The sequence below is a fragment of the Talpa europaea genome (assembly GCF_964194135.1).
Source record: "Talpa europaea genome assembly, chromosome: 9".
NCBI classification, from domain to species: domain Eukaryota; kingdom Metazoa; phylum Chordata; class Mammalia; order Eulipotyphla; family Talpidae; genus Talpa; species Talpa europaea.
In genome coordinates, this window is record NC_140076.1 from 34,787,387 (window position 1) to 34,802,332 (window position 14,946).

Sequence of the window (14,946 nt, forward strand, 5' to 3'; positions counted from 1 at the left end):
CTTCTGTCTGTTCTGCTCCCCGCTCTGGCTCTGGTGAATTCTCTCACCCTCCCGCACTTCTGACTGTACCCAGTGCATGTATAAACAAAACAAACAAACAAATAAAACATGCCTTTATAAAAAAAATGTTTAAAAAAATAAAAAATAAATAAAAAAATTTCCAAGGAAAGTAATAAACACACAGGGGAAAAATGAGCAAGAAGCACAAGAAATAGATGGCAGAACCAGGATTGCAAACAATTCAGCTATTAGAATTACTAGACACAGATTATGCCATAATTATGCTATTTTTTTTTAAGGTAGCAAAAAGACACTTTAAAATGACTGCAGGGAACAGTGGTGTATAAAGATGAACTGAGATATGAAAAAATGACCAAAATTTCATTTACTTATAAAAATGAAAAAATGTAATCATTGAAGTTAAAACTCGGTGGATTTAACAATGAACAAAGGGCCTCCCCGGTGGCGCAGCGGTTGAGCGCTGGGTTGCAAAGCTGCCCGCGGCCTCTGCGGCGCCGGTTCGATCCCCGGCTGCTCCCCGGCCCCCGGAGGAGGGTCCCACATTGCGCGCAGACCTCTCCTGCCGCCCGCTGCTCCCCTCAGCATTGTACTTGGGTCCTTCTGCCTGCTCTGCTCCCCGCTCTGGCTCTGGTGAATTCTCTCACCCTCCCGCCCTTCTGACTGTACCCAGTGCTGTACAAATAAATAAATAAATAAATAAATAAATCTTTAAAGAAGGAAAAAAAAATTAACAGAGGGCAAAGCATAGAGCAGAAAAGTGATGGAAAGCGCAGTGCAGGGCTTACTTTATGAGAACAGTCACGCTACATTTTCTTATGTAATTAAGATGATAAAAACCCTATACAGTTCTAACCACTCATTAAGTTGTGGGTTCCGAACCTTTCAAAATGCATGGTAACCTTGATTCCGGTGCCCTCTGAGTCCACAACCGCTCCGCCGTCGCTAGGAGGCTCCTGGGATGACTTTCCAACTGCTCAAGGGGTATTTTCCAGTAAGAATGAAGCCCCAACCCCCAGAAGAGGCGCAAACACCTCAATGTTTGTGGGAGGGGTGAGGACTACTGAGGTGTCACATGGTTGGATTGGTTCTGAGGGAGCCTTAGTTACGGTAAATGAGTTTGAGCACTTGGAACCCACATTGTGATTTTGTTTGCTTTTTGAGCATAAAAAATGCTTATGGGCTTTGGTGCTACTTCGCCTAGGAAATGCATATTCTTGGCTTTTGCCAAGTTGTTTTTTAACCCTTTCTCCCCTCCTCCCTTATAACTTCCTAAGTCTCACTTCTTTTATTAGTGATCGCTAGTTTTTGTAAGTATTTTGCTTTGTGCACTTGTGCACTTTGTAAATGTCCAATATTTGTCTTTATCATTCAGATTTGATTTACTGCACAGAACTCCCTCAAACTCCGTCCACTTTGCTGTAAATGGCCTCTTTTCGCCTTTCATATGGGTGAATAATACTCACTTGTGTGGCCCTTAGGTTGTTTCCATGTCCTAACTATTGCAAGTAATGCTGCATCACCTAACAGTCTTAGATAAAAGTCTCTCTGCAGCACCCAAGCAAGTGACAGTGGCAGCATGAGTCGAACAGCCAGGATTCAGGTTGATGGGGGTCAGACTTGAGCTTATTTCTTAAAACCGGGAAATTAAGAATGAAAAAAAATACTTATTTAATATGCAAACACATCAGAAGCTCCATCACGTGGCAGGTGATAAATAAGTCTCAGAGGTGCTGTAGCTCCCGGTCCTCTAATCCTGGCCGGTTGGGGGATGAAGGTGGGCGGGGAGCCTCCGGGTGGCAGGAAACCAGCCTGGGACTCGACCGCCAAGCCCTGAGCGGGGCAGCCCGGGCGCAGCCTTTCGCACACTAGGAGGCAGCACCGCGCCGGGGAAGCCTCACGGAGTCTCCAACGGGATCTGCGGCCTCGGGCTGAGGCCCTCGCTCGGGCGAGCTTCCCCACCTGCAAAGAGGGCGCAGGCACCGCAGCCCTGCTGGCGGAGACGCTGCGGGGCGGATTAAGTGATTCCTGCGGATTCACCTTCTTGGTCCTTGGGCAACAATGAGCCGGGGTTGCAAAAAGCCAGCTCACTTTCCCTTTCGCTCCCACAAAAACTTGGGGAGCCACGCCGCGCGGCTGGCGTCCCAGATTCGGAACCGCCCCGCAGAGCGGTCCCCCAGGCTCTCCCACACCCGGCCCGGGGCTGCACCGCCCGGGCACTCGCGGGACTACAGTTTCCAGAGTGCCCCGCGGCGACGGGCGGAGCCGGGAGCGCACGCAGCCAATTAGGGGGTCTCAGGGCGCAGCCGGGGAGCGGCAGGTGGAGCCGGGCCGGTGGGCGGGCACGGGGCAAGGTCTTCAGTAAGCCTCCGGGGGTCGCGGGCTGCGCTAGGCACGCGGCGGGCGTCAACGCGACTGGCACTCGGGGCAACCCCCGGGACCGGACGGAGCGTGGGCGGGGATCGCAGCCGCTTGCGCGGTTCCGGGTGCTCCCGCAGCTCCCAGCCCAGAGCGCACTTGACCGGGCTCGGGCGGCGAGGAAGGGCGGGTCTGGGGAGAACCCCCAAGAGCCCCGGCGTCGTCCGGCCCCTCCTCCTCGCAGCTGCGGGAGCCACAGCCCCATCCACAGCTGGAGCCGGAGCCGGAGCCACCTCGCTCCCGGCTCGCGCGCCCCCAGCCATGGCTTTTGCTAATTTCCGCCGCATCCTGCGCCTGTCTACCTTCGAGAAGAGAAAGTCCCGCGAATATGAGCACGTCCGCCGGGACGTGGATCCCAACGAGGTGTGGGAGATCGTGGGCGAATTAGGTGACGGTGCCTTTGGCAAGGTTTACAAGGTAAGGGCGCTGGGGTAGGTGGCCCGGGGCGCGCGTGGAGCGGCTCCGGAAGGAAGGGGCCCGGGTTCGGGTCAGCCACAGCTTAGACTCGGCGGGGAGAAGAGGGGCTGCCCGACCCAGGCACCCGTCCTGGTGAGCCTTGTTCTTTGGGGGCATCCTCACTTTGCCCGGCTGAGCCTCTGCGCGCCCCTGCTGCGCGCGCTTGCTGCCCTCCTAGCTCAGTTTCTGAGCACTTCCTGTGCGCCCGGCTCGGCGCGGCTGGGGGAGACAAAAGAGCACTTAGGGGACCTAAACATCCGAGAGGGCCGCTTGAGGCATGCACCGGAACACGGTGACACTTAGCAAACTTCTAAAGAGGCCGCCCCTATGCGGCGACAATGCCGAGGCCATGGGCGTAGAAACGGCTGTTTGGAAAGATTGGGGTCGGGCTTGCAGGGAAGCGCTGGTGACGTTGAGGACACACCTGAAGATAATCAAGGGCGGGAACACGGGGCTGGGGTGGGGATCTCTAGAGTGGGATGTTAAGCCTGGAAAGCTGGGCTCTGGCTGGACGGAGGGAAAAGTCAGCGCCTCTTGAATACTGCGCTTCGGGGATCAGATTTGATTCTGTGGGTGAGTCATAGCTGGGGACTCTCTTAGTCTGTCGTACCTTTCCCCTGGAGGAATAAGGATCCTTAGAGCTTTTGTGGAGGGATAGGTGGGGCAGAGATGATTAATTCCTGACACGTTTGCGGTGTGTCCTTGTTTGGTTCTTTTGCCTTTGAATTAATTCTGGGTTGCTGAGTTGTACTGGGCACCCATGCAGACTTGCCTCCACCCTGTCTGGATCTCCTTTCTCCTAGGACAGTCCCACTTATTAAACTGCTATTTACTTCCTTGGGCACCTCCTTCCCAAGCCAGCTATCGCCCTTCTTGTGACACTGGTAGCTTGCAGGCCACTGGGACCCCCAAAATCCCCTCTTAGGGGCTGGACTACAGAGAGCTTCTCAGGCCCACTTGGTCAGAAACTACTCTCTTTACCTTGAAAGTGGGCAAGAACCCACTTGACCAGTGTGGCTCCTGGATGGGCAGCATTACCACCCTCTGGGAGCTCATTAGAAGTGCAGAATTTCTGGCCCCATCCCAGCTGTACTGATAGTCTGCTTTTTCACAAATCCCAGGTGATTGTTAAGCCCTAGGGACAATTTTCAGGCTAACCTGCCCCATCTGGGTGTCTTTTTGTTAACTAGCCTCCTCGCTGAACAAGCACTTCCTGTTACAGGGTGGAAACCGACAGGAGCAAAGGTTCTGTGGCCAGTCACGCCTGCAGCTCTCAGGCTGCCTTGATTTGCTCCCGTTGCTGCTGGTTTTGCTGGGTTCCGCACGTGGGCATTCTTGACCTTTTTTTCCAAGCTTCATCTTCCTCCTAGTCCAAGAAGGAAGCTGTCCTCAGCCTTGCGGCCCCTCCCTGGACAGTGCCAGTGTCCCTGCCTTCCCAGAACAGAGCCTGCTCTTCCTGATGGGCTGTGAACACCACCAGGGCAGCTGGGCCTGTGGTCAGCTCATCACATTCTCTACCTTCTCTGAAGGGTTGGGTTGGCCTTTCCAGAGCATGCTGTTGGTGCTTACTGATTTTTTTTTTTTTCTCTATTAGGAATTGACTTTCAACTACAGTCTTGTCTCCCTCCCTGTATTCATAAAGTTCATTCTCTTTCAAACCTAAATGCAGAACTGTGTTTTTAGGCTGGTGAGATTTCCCCTTGTCAGTTTCGGTTGTCACTTCCGCCTGGGTTAGCCTGTTAAACTCCCCCTACCCTGTGCAAGTTTCATACAAAGGGACTTAATTTGACTCAAAAGTTATTTTGTCTTCTGGGTCTCCAAAGCAGGGGACCCTTTGTAAAGTAAGGCTGGTGATTGCTAGTTCTGAAAACTGAGCTGGCTGCACCACAGCCTCCTACCCCCACTTCAAACCCATGATCTTCTCATTAGGAAGGCAGGGGAGAGTTAATCCAGGAGAGCTGTGTGGTGGCTCATTTATTCTGTTACCTGTCTGACTTTAGCTTGTGACCCTCTGACCTAGCCCAGTCTCCCGTTATGTGGGACCCAAGGACAGGAAGGGACTAGAACCCTAGGCTCTCGGTTTCCTTAGTTGCCAGCTCAGGAAGTCCCAGCCTGGACCAGAGATCCTGTCATTCAGGCCTCCTCCCCTGGAGAAATGCTTCTTCCTCAGCACCTTAGAGAGAAAGGTGAAGCAGGTATTGCTTTACTGATGATGGTGCGGAGAACAAAACTCCCTCTACTTCGTTGCTCCTGGGGGGCTTCCCCCTACATACAAGGTACAGGTTTTGTCTGGGTTTTATGGTGGGGCTAGAACTTCCATTTCGACATGATGCCTAGGGACCCAGCTGACATTTTTTTAAAAAGATTTATTTATGTATATAAGAACTGGGGTACAGGCAGAGGTATGGGGGGGGTGAGAGGATTCACCAGAGACAGAGTGGGGAGCAGAACAGGCAGACTGACTGAAATACACTGCTGAGGGGAGCGTGGGTGAGGCAGGAGCAGTCTGCTGCACCATGTTGGTAGCTCCCTGGTCGGGGATCAAACTCATGCTGCACTGGCTGCGGATAGCTTCATAGCTTAGCCCCTTGCACCATCAGGGAGGCCCCCCAGCTGACCTTGAGTTGAGGAAGTGATGGCCACCATCATGAGGAGTTCTCCTGGCAGCCCTCCTGCCTGAGTACTTCCCTTGGTGCACAAAACCATAGAGACCCAACTTCTGGGATGCATTTCCAAAGAGGACTCTAATTTCAGATTTCCTGTCCGTAGTCTTGCAGAGGCTCAAAACCTAAACATTACCAGACTCAAGATCTTCTCCCTGATAAGCCATTGGTTGGCTACAGGAGAAAAAGTAGAAGTGATTTTGTGCAAAGTCAATCTCATGCTTACCTAATCCTTAGGCAATTGCAAATTGATTGCAAAAGAAAACCATTTCTAGCTCATTACTAGATACAATGGAAAGCCCCTAACTATAGGCTTTCAAAGCTGTTATGAAAAGTAATCTTTCATCTGAAGAGAGGTAGAGAGGAGAGGAAGTGTTTGGTAACAGACTGGTGCAGGGTGCGCTTGCTGTCATAGTAGTGGGTGAGGCAGGTAGTCACGTGTTAGGCACAAGGAGGGTGCGGTCATAAAGAAAGTTGGGTTAACAGCCTGTGTGATTTTCCTGCTTCTTGAACATTGCTTTGGTTTTGATCTTTTGCTGTCTTTAAACTTTTAAAAGGTTTATGATTTTGCAAAATTGGAAGTATAAAAAATATAGCATATAAAGAAAATAAAAAACTATCACTTAAATCCCATCAGTTGCTGTGGACATTTTTTTTTAAAATTAAGATGTATTTATGCATACAAGAACTGGGGAACAGGCTGGAGGTGTGGGGAGTGAGAGGTTTCACCAGAGACAGAGTGGGGAACAAAACAGGCAGACTGACTGAAATACACTGCTGAGGGAAGCAGCGGGTAAGACAGGAGAGGTCTGCTGTGCCACGTGGGTAGCTCCCTGGTCGGGGATTGAACTTTTGCTGCAGTGGCTGTGTACAGCTTCATAGTGCTGAGACCTAACCCCTTTATGTCACCAGGGAGGTACCTGTGGACACCAGGGAGGTACCTGTGGACATTTTGACATATTTCTCTCCAGATGTTATTGATTTTTATGGTGAATGTCTTTTTGTGAGTTGGGGGGGGGGAGTTATAGTTCATACATATCTCTAGTGTCTTATGCCATCTTTCCTCCCTAAAACTTCTTCCTGATTTATTCTAAATGCTTCATACATATCTTTTGGGATAACCCAGTCTTGCTCTTAATCATATTGGATATTTAAATTGCCCCTTCCCACCTTTATTTTTTAGTAATAACAAGTTAAAATTGATCCAATGCCCATCATGGGCCAGGCACTGGACTGAGTATTTTACATGATTCAGTTCTGCTGTCATGTAAATATGCATGCCCCAAAGTCAAGCTGCAAAGTCACATGTAGCAAAAACCAGGAGTCTTATGGGGCTCAGGGGGACACACTCACAAGCTTCATCAGGAGCACATTTTCTAAAAAGATAGGGAAAACCAGTCATATGGTTTTATATAAGTTTCCAGGATAAGAAATACCAGGATATTACAGAAAATAATTACTTCCCTTGGAAAAAGCCCCCTCGGGGTGTTGTGGCGATGGGCTTGGGCGGGTGGCAACTTGTGAAGGTGGAGGGAGGGCTTTTGATCTGAGATCAGGTGGAGAATTGGAAACCCCCACTCTGCCCCCAGATGTGGATGGCTGAGGCTCAGAGGTAACTGGCAGATGTTGCCTGTGTGGTCTGGGGTCCTCCCCAGCTCTTCAGCCAATGTTGCTGCATAAGCAGAGGCGAAATTAGCATTTTGGTAACATTGTGTCCTAATACTTAAGTGGTGTTGGGATAAAGCTGGTGTCTTCAAAGCATGAATTAGAGCAAAACAGACTGTACATTGGTGAGGTGAGGTTCTTTTTGTATTTTAAATTATTTTTTAGACTCCCAGAGGGAATTACTGGGTCAGAGGGTGTGTATATTTGAGGCTGGTTATTAAAGTAAAGTGAAGTAAAGCAGATTGGTGGTTGCCAGAAACTGTGAGGCAGGGGGTGGGTGAAATGGATGAGGGGTGGTGGTCCAGAGGTACAAACCCCCAGCTAGAAAATCAATAAGTCCTGGGAATCTTAATGTAGAGCCTAGTGACTCTGGTTAATATATTGTATTGCAGAAGAGAAAGTAGCGAGACTGTGGATGTTAAAAGTACTCATCCAGCATAGGCATCGGGGCCTCCCTGGTGGTGCAAGGTGTTAAGTCTCAGCACTGTGAAGCTGTGGGTAGCCACTGCAGCACAAGTGCAACACCAGTTTGATCCCACCCCCACCCCTCGCCAGGGAGCTAACCCACGTGGCGCAGCAGACCTCTCCTGTCTAGCCTGCTGCTCCCCTCAGCAGTGTATTTCACTCCGTCTGCCTGTTCTGCTCCCCACTCTGTCTCTGGGGAATCCTCTCACCGCCCCCGCCCCCATCTCTGGCCTACACCCCAGCTCTTGTGTGCATAAATAAATAAAATAAATCTTTTTTAAAAAAGTGCTCATTGCAGGAAAAAAAAATTTGTAGCAGGGTAATGGCTGTCAACTTACTGTGGTGATCCCTTTGCAATAACACAGATGTCGAATCATTATGTTGTAGACCTGACACGAATATTCTAAACTAATGTTCAGTTATATCTCAATTAAAAATGAGAGAAGTTAATACAGGTCTCCTTTGTCCCTGGCTCTGGAAAAGAGCCAATTCCGAGTCCTCTGGGACCCCACAAAAGCTTCACACTTTGGCAAGCTGCTGACCTCCAAGTGCTACCCTCAGGCTCTGATGGCCATAGCTAACCCAGTTCCCTTAAGTGCCACTTTCTGCCCTGCAAGCTGAGGTAGGAGCTGGCTGGCAGCCTTCCATCCCCCTCCAGAGGCAGGGCCTTCTTTAACCCCCTCTCCAGTCCTGTTGATTTTAAAGCCTGGATTTCCGCTTTCACCGGAAGGAGATCTGCCCCCGGGGAGTAACCTTATTTCCCTTCAGTCCAGTATTTTAAAATAGAAGTTTGTACTATTGTGAGGGGGTTCCTGACTCAGTCCTAAAACTAAGGTGGCCTGTGCTTCCTGGGGATGTCCGCCATGTAGGGTTTTCTTGGGTGCGGAGTGGCCCAACTTGCACTGGCTACATTTTTTGGCAGGCGCCAAAGCAGACCAGGGTGAAAGGAGTGGAACTATTAATGGAAACCCAGCCCCCATCTCCATCAGGGTCCCCTGGTGTCTGGGGGAGGGGGGATTCCGCAGGGACTGCCCCCCCACAGAACAGCCCTGGATGCTCACCCTCTGGTCCCACAGCTGCTGAGAGTGGTAGAATTGGGAGGGCAAGGAGAGCCTGCCCTCAGCAGGATCTGGGTTTCAACTCCAAGCAGACATCTCTCTGAGCCTCAGGCCTCTTGTTTGTAAATGGAGGTGATCATTTGTTGGGGCAGGGAGGGCTGAGGGAATAAAGTTGGTGTGATACCTTCAGCACCTGACTCTGACCTGGGAAGTGGGTGGGAAAGGAAGATAGTTTATTACTGTTGATGCTCAGGGCATCACATACAGAAGGGCCTAGCCAGTTACCGCTGCTTAAAAGGGGACAAGGCAAAATACTGTACAGTGTCTATAGCTTGTCCCTGCCCCAGGCCTTCCCCACCTCGGTGCTATTGACAGCAGGGGCAGGTATTTCCGTGTTGTGGGGCCTGTCCCATTCATTATAGGATGTTGGCAGCATCTCCGGATTCTAGATGTACCAACTTCCTCTCCACTCTCTTGTTGAGATACCCAAAAGTATCTCCAAGCATTGCTACCTGGCCCCTGGGGCAACGTCGCTTTCATCGAGCTCAGTTTCATGCCAGTGACTGCTTGATTCAGCTCAGGGAACAAGTACTATTCACCTCTGGGTGTCAGGTCACTGGGTGTGTGATGAAGAATGGCCTTGTCACCACCCAGACCAGGGCTCAAATTGCTCTGCCCCGTCTAGCAGCTGTGTGATGTCAGGCGTGTCTCTTGAGTCTCGGTTTCCCCATGGAAACTGGGGCTGAGGATAATGCCCATCCACCCCACCCCTGAGCCCCCTGAGCTGTTGCGGGGTGTAACTCTCACAGAGGGCATAGCATTTAGCTCATGATAAGTACCCAGGACTGGCTGGCCTTACCAGCTACTGTCAGTGCATCACAAATGGGGAAGGAGGAAGCTTCTAGAAGAGCATATTGTAGTGGGGCAAAGAAGGGGCTGGCAGTGAGAGGGACGGCAGCACTGGCAGGGTGGGTGAGATGGGGTTAGCAAAGTGGATGGAAGGAAGCCTGTGCCAGGGGAGAAACCAGGCAGGGAGGTCTGAGCTTCCCAACTGATGACCCCCAAGCCTTGTACGGCTTGCAGGTGGGTTTTGTGGTAAAGCCAAATTTGAAGCGATTGCCAGCATTCTGAAGTCAGCTTTCACATACATAAAAGCCCAAATTTCTGTCTTCTCTGGAAATACCAGATACGCTGGTACCATCCAGTCTGCATCCCCTCAGGGCCACATCTGCTGGAACTGAAGAACAGCTGTCTGGACAGCACTGTCCAAAGGAAATGTACTGCAAGCCACACAAGCAATTGAGAATGTTCTAGTAGCCTTATGCAAACGAGAGAGAAGGGCCTCCCTGGTTGCACAAGGGGTTACATTATGAAGCTATCCACAGCAGCAGGAGTTCGATCCCCAGCCAGAGAGCTACCCACATGGCGCAGCAGACCTCTCCTGACTCATCCGCTGCTCCCCTCAGCCGTGTATTTCAGTCAGCCTGCCTGTTCTGTTCCCGATTCTGTCTCTGGTGAATTCTCTTACCCCCTGCATCTCTGGCCTATACTCCAGTTCTGTATGCATAAATAAATCTTTTAAAAAAGAGAGAGAGAGCAAAGAAGAGAAATGAAATTCTTTTCAATTTTTTATTTTAATTTTTGGGGTTATATTTTTGCTCTTCCATATGTGCACATGTTCCACTCACCCTCCACTAAACAGGAGGAATGAATTTTAACGGTATATTCAATCCAAAGAATTATGTCAGCATGTAATCAGTGTAGAATGAAAGCGATTTTTATATTATATGCCATATATAATATATAATGTAGTGATACATGGTATATGGAAATTCCTATTCCAGACTGTCTCAGTCCATACTCACCATGTGTCAGGGGCTCGGTAGTGATGAGGTGAGTACTGGGCAGATATGGCCTCTGTAATTTGCTGCCTTTTTGTCTGCTCTCGGGCCCAAGCTGTATATTTCACTTGCCTCCTCCGGCCTAATGTTCAATGGGTTAGGGAGCTTGGCTTGGCGTGGGGAACTAGCCAGAGTGGGGCCAGATCTGGAATAGTATTTGGGAGCCTTGATTGCTAAGTGAGGAATTGGGCTGTGACAGTTTTATTTTTTTTAAAGATTTATTTATTGATGCATACAAGAGCTGGGGTGTAGGCCAGAGGTGTGAGAGAGCGAGAGAGGATTCACTAGAGACAGTGGGGAGCAGAACAGGTGGATTCACTGAAATACACTGGTGAGGGGAGCAGCGGGAGTGTCAGGAGAGGTCTGCTGCGCCATGTATGTCACCTCCCTGTCCGGGCATTGAACTCATGCTGCAGTAGCTACAGATTGCTTCATAGTGCTGAGACTTAACCCATTGCACCACCAGGGAGGCCCAGATGTGACAATTTTGAGCTCAGCTAATGTCCTGCCTGCCCCTGGTCCCGACTACATTAACTTCATGTGGTGTGAAAATGGAGCTGTAGTGATGCCAGGGCCAGGTTTCCTGGCTGCCCAAGACCAGGTGAAGGCTGGGACACAGTGGCCCTGTCCACAGGGTGGGCGCAGGTGGGGGTGGGAGAGAAGACCCCTCCCCTCCAGCTGTGATTGGGGGCCCAGGTCAGAGCCCAGGGAAGGGAAGTGACAGGTGGGGTAGAGAGCGCCCAGCCCAAGAGGACTTTGAAAGTGGGTGAGAGGCAGGAAGATTCCAGAGAATTAAGATGTAGTTGTTGGGAGGAAGAAAGAGCGTGCAGAGGGCAATGTAGGAAGGGAAGACATGTCTGCCAGGGATCAGGGATGGCGCAGGAACTTGGATGAGTTCCTGCAGTTAAAGCTTGGTTCCACCTCGTACCTGAGAAAAGCTCCTGGGTGTGTTGAGTTTCTTTGACTGAAAATGGTGATAGGAATGGTGGTATCTAATCGGGGTTGTTGGAGGATGGAATGAGATAACTCACAGTCCCCACGTGACCCACAATACTGGCAAAGCTCAAATAAGTGATGAACTGAGCACCTCCTGTATGCTGGGCACTGTGGGTTGTAAGGTGAACAAGATAAATAAATGAGGAGGATGTTGACTTTTGCTCCATTCTTTTTGTTTTTTTAAGATTTATTTATTTTTATGCATACAAGAACTGGGGTACAGGTCAGAGGTGTGGGGGTGAGAGAATTCACCAGGGACAGAGTGGGGAACAGAACAGGCAGATTGACTGAAATGCATTGCTGAAGGGAGCAGTAGGTGAGACAGGAAAGGTCTGCTGCTCACTGTGCCGCCTGAGTGAGTACTTCCCTGGCCACCGGGATCGAATTCATGCTGCAGAGGCTGCGGATTGCTCCATAGTGCTGTACTTAACCCCTTGCGCCACCAGGGAGGCCCACTTTTTACCTGTCTATCATTTATTCTTCTGCCAGCCCCAGGGATGGGTTAGTATCCTCCCTCCACACCTGATGAAGCAGAGGCCCAGAGAGGTACAGTGACTTGCTCAGGGTCACACAGCTTTGCCACAGCAAGTCTGGGAATTAAACCCAGATCTCTCTGACAAGGATCCTGGGTCTTTTCTACCATGAAGTGTGGAGGGGAAGATGAAAGGGCTTATTGTGGAGGGGAGAGGGGCTAGGGTCGCTTTAGTGTGGTGTCTCCCTAGAGCTTTGGTGTTTCTATGTCTGAAAAAGTGACCCTTCTTCCCAGACTTGCCGTGGCCTCAGCTGGGTCTGATCCCTGCGGTGGCGGCCTCTCACAAGAGGAAGTGTTGATGGGTGCAGGCAGAGGAAGTGGCAAGGGAAGAGGGCAGGCATGAGGGTGAGGAAGCTAAGTGTTCCTGGGTCTCCTTCTCCCTCCCCCCTGCACTCACCTTCCATTTCACTGACTCTTTCTTGTTTTTTAAAGATTTATTTATTTATGCATTCAAGAACTAGGGTACAGGCCAGAGGTGCAGGGGGTGAGAGGATTCACCAGAGACAGAGTGGGGAACAGAACAGGCGGATTGACTGAAATACACTGCTGAGGGGAGCAGCGGGCAAGTCAGGAGAGGTCTGCCTCGCCCTGTGGGTAGCTCCCTGGCCAGCCGGGGATCAAACTGGTGTTGCAGAGGCTGCGGACAGCTTCACAGTGCTGTGCTAACCCGCTGCGCCACCAGGGAGGTCCCCACTCGCTCTTTCCCTTCCCTTTTATCTCTGCTTTCCCCTGTGCTACATTTTTTTCCCTCTTCCTCCCTCCCATAGTTTGTCTTTTTCTTACTAGCAGACTATACTGCAACCAGAATTCAGGCTGGATACAAGGGTTACCCGTTATGTTGGGCTCTCCTTATGTGACTTCATGTTTATTTGCTTTCCTCTCTGAAGATGGAGTTATCCGTCCTTTGTGCCTAAAAGGGTCTGCTCATGGTAGGTGCTCGGTTAATAGCTGAGGAACATGGAGTGAATAAATGCCAGACGCACCTTCCTTCCCCTCTGTAGGCTGCCCCAGGGTTGGATTTGCTGACTGCACACTTAGTTCTGCGTTTTCTGCTCACTTCACTGCCTCCTTGCTCTGTGACCTTGCGAAAGTCACCTGACTTCTCTGAGCTTTGGTATCTTCATCTGTAAAAGGAGATGTAGATAGCGACTTGCTCAGAACTTGTGAAAATTGAGATGTGAGCAGTCCTGACCCTCACAGAGGAAGGAGAAGGGTGATCAGCTGTCATTGTGATGGTGATTATTTCCGTCAGACTGACCTGCTTCCTGGGGATTGACAGGCTTGTTTCCTGGCCTCCTTGCTTGTTGTACTGGAGGCTGCTGCTTCTGCTGGGAATCAGCTGGAATCTTGTTGCTCTCTTGTTGGGTTATGAAGATAAGCGTAATTGAGTGGAGATAAAGAAAACACCCTTCCAGCCTTGGAGAAATGGGCTGCCAGGGAGGCAGCCCCAGCTCTGTGCCTGTGTCATGGCCGGTCAGTTCAGGGTGGCCGAGGCTGCTACGGGCATCCAGAAGAGCAGCATTCGCTCCCTGGAGGGAGAAGCCAGTTCTGGTGCCCGACTTCCCTTTGCCTCCTTCCTGGAAAGCTCCCGTCTGTCTTGTCTAGGAGCCCAGATCCAATTCTTGGCCTTCTGAGGCCGTTGCCACTGTCAAAGTGGCCTTTGTCAACCCCAGGCAATGACCTCGTTACAGCTGATGTGCCTCCCTGTTTGACCTTGAGTTTCTCTCTACCTTTGATTGGCATCTTGGTGGTCTCTGGTGACTGGTGAGATCCAAGCTCATTCTCTAGCCTCCTTGTTCCTGGAGAGTCCTTTCATCCCTGCCCCCACTTCGAGGTGACAGGAAACCATTGCTGGGGCTGAGGGGAGGTGACCGGCATCCGCAACAGTGAGGAACCTGGAGCCCTGGATGCCCGTGCTGGTCCAAGCTTTTGATTTGTCTGCAGCACCATCTACTGTGCCTGGCGAGTTGTACCTCAGAAGACCCCTGTAGCAACCACAACTTCTGCAGGAACCCTGCCTCACAGGCTTCTGACTTCATCCCACAGGTCCCATCTCAGCCATTGTCTTGGCTGTGTGACCTTGGGCAAAGGATGTCACCTCTCTGAGCCTCACCTTCCTCGTCTGCAAAATGGGAATAATACTGCTCACAAAAAGGACGTGATGTTTTTATACTTTCAAGCTTATGGGGCCAGTAGCCAAGGACACACAGTGAGGACATGGCAGAGCTGACCTGAGCTCAGCTTCACGTCTAAATTGTGCTGAGTGTTAGCCAGGGCACGGGGTGGGGAGCCCGCCTGCCTGGCCAATGAGGACAGAAAGTGACCGTCCCTTTGGAGAGCCTTCTCCAAACACATAAGCCAAGTCTCCGACTTTCGGGTGACGTAGGGTGACAATGGGGGAACGGTCAAATGGATGGTGGACCTGTCATTCCATGGAACATTCTGTAGCTGCTGAAGAGGATACTCCTGAAGATTATCAAAAGACTGCTTGTGACATACTGTTAAATGAAATGACAGACAAGCATTTTTTTTATAAAGTATGGAAGAATACACTTAGGGGCAGAGAGTCAAAAATCAGCAAACATTCGTGAGACTCCTAAGGCTCTGTCTTGGTCTAAGCATCTCACATATTAACTCATTACATGCTCTCAACACCAGAACCATAAAGTCTACCGTACAGAAGAGGAAGGGGAGGAACAGAGAGGTCATGTCAGTCCCTTAGGGTCACACAGCTGGGAACTGTTAAAGCCGGGTACATCTGCCTGTAGAAACCT

At 50.6% G+C, this 14,946-nt stretch overlaps 1 protein-coding gene across 1 annotated transcript in view; it reads left to right on the forward strand.

Moving 5' to 3' along the window:
• Positions 1–2,697: 2,697 nt before the first annotated feature.
• STK10 (serine/threonine kinase 10) overlaps positions 2,698–14,946 on the forward strand; it is a gene marked incomplete at both ends in the record, with an annotated part of 118,214 nt that continues 105,965 nt past the window's right edge. The window contains one exon of the mRNA XM_084244125.1: positions 2,698–2,853. Within this exon, the coding sequence (XP_084100251.1) occupies positions 2,698–2,853 (156 nt within the window). The remainder of the gene's footprint in view (positions 2,854–14,946) is intronic.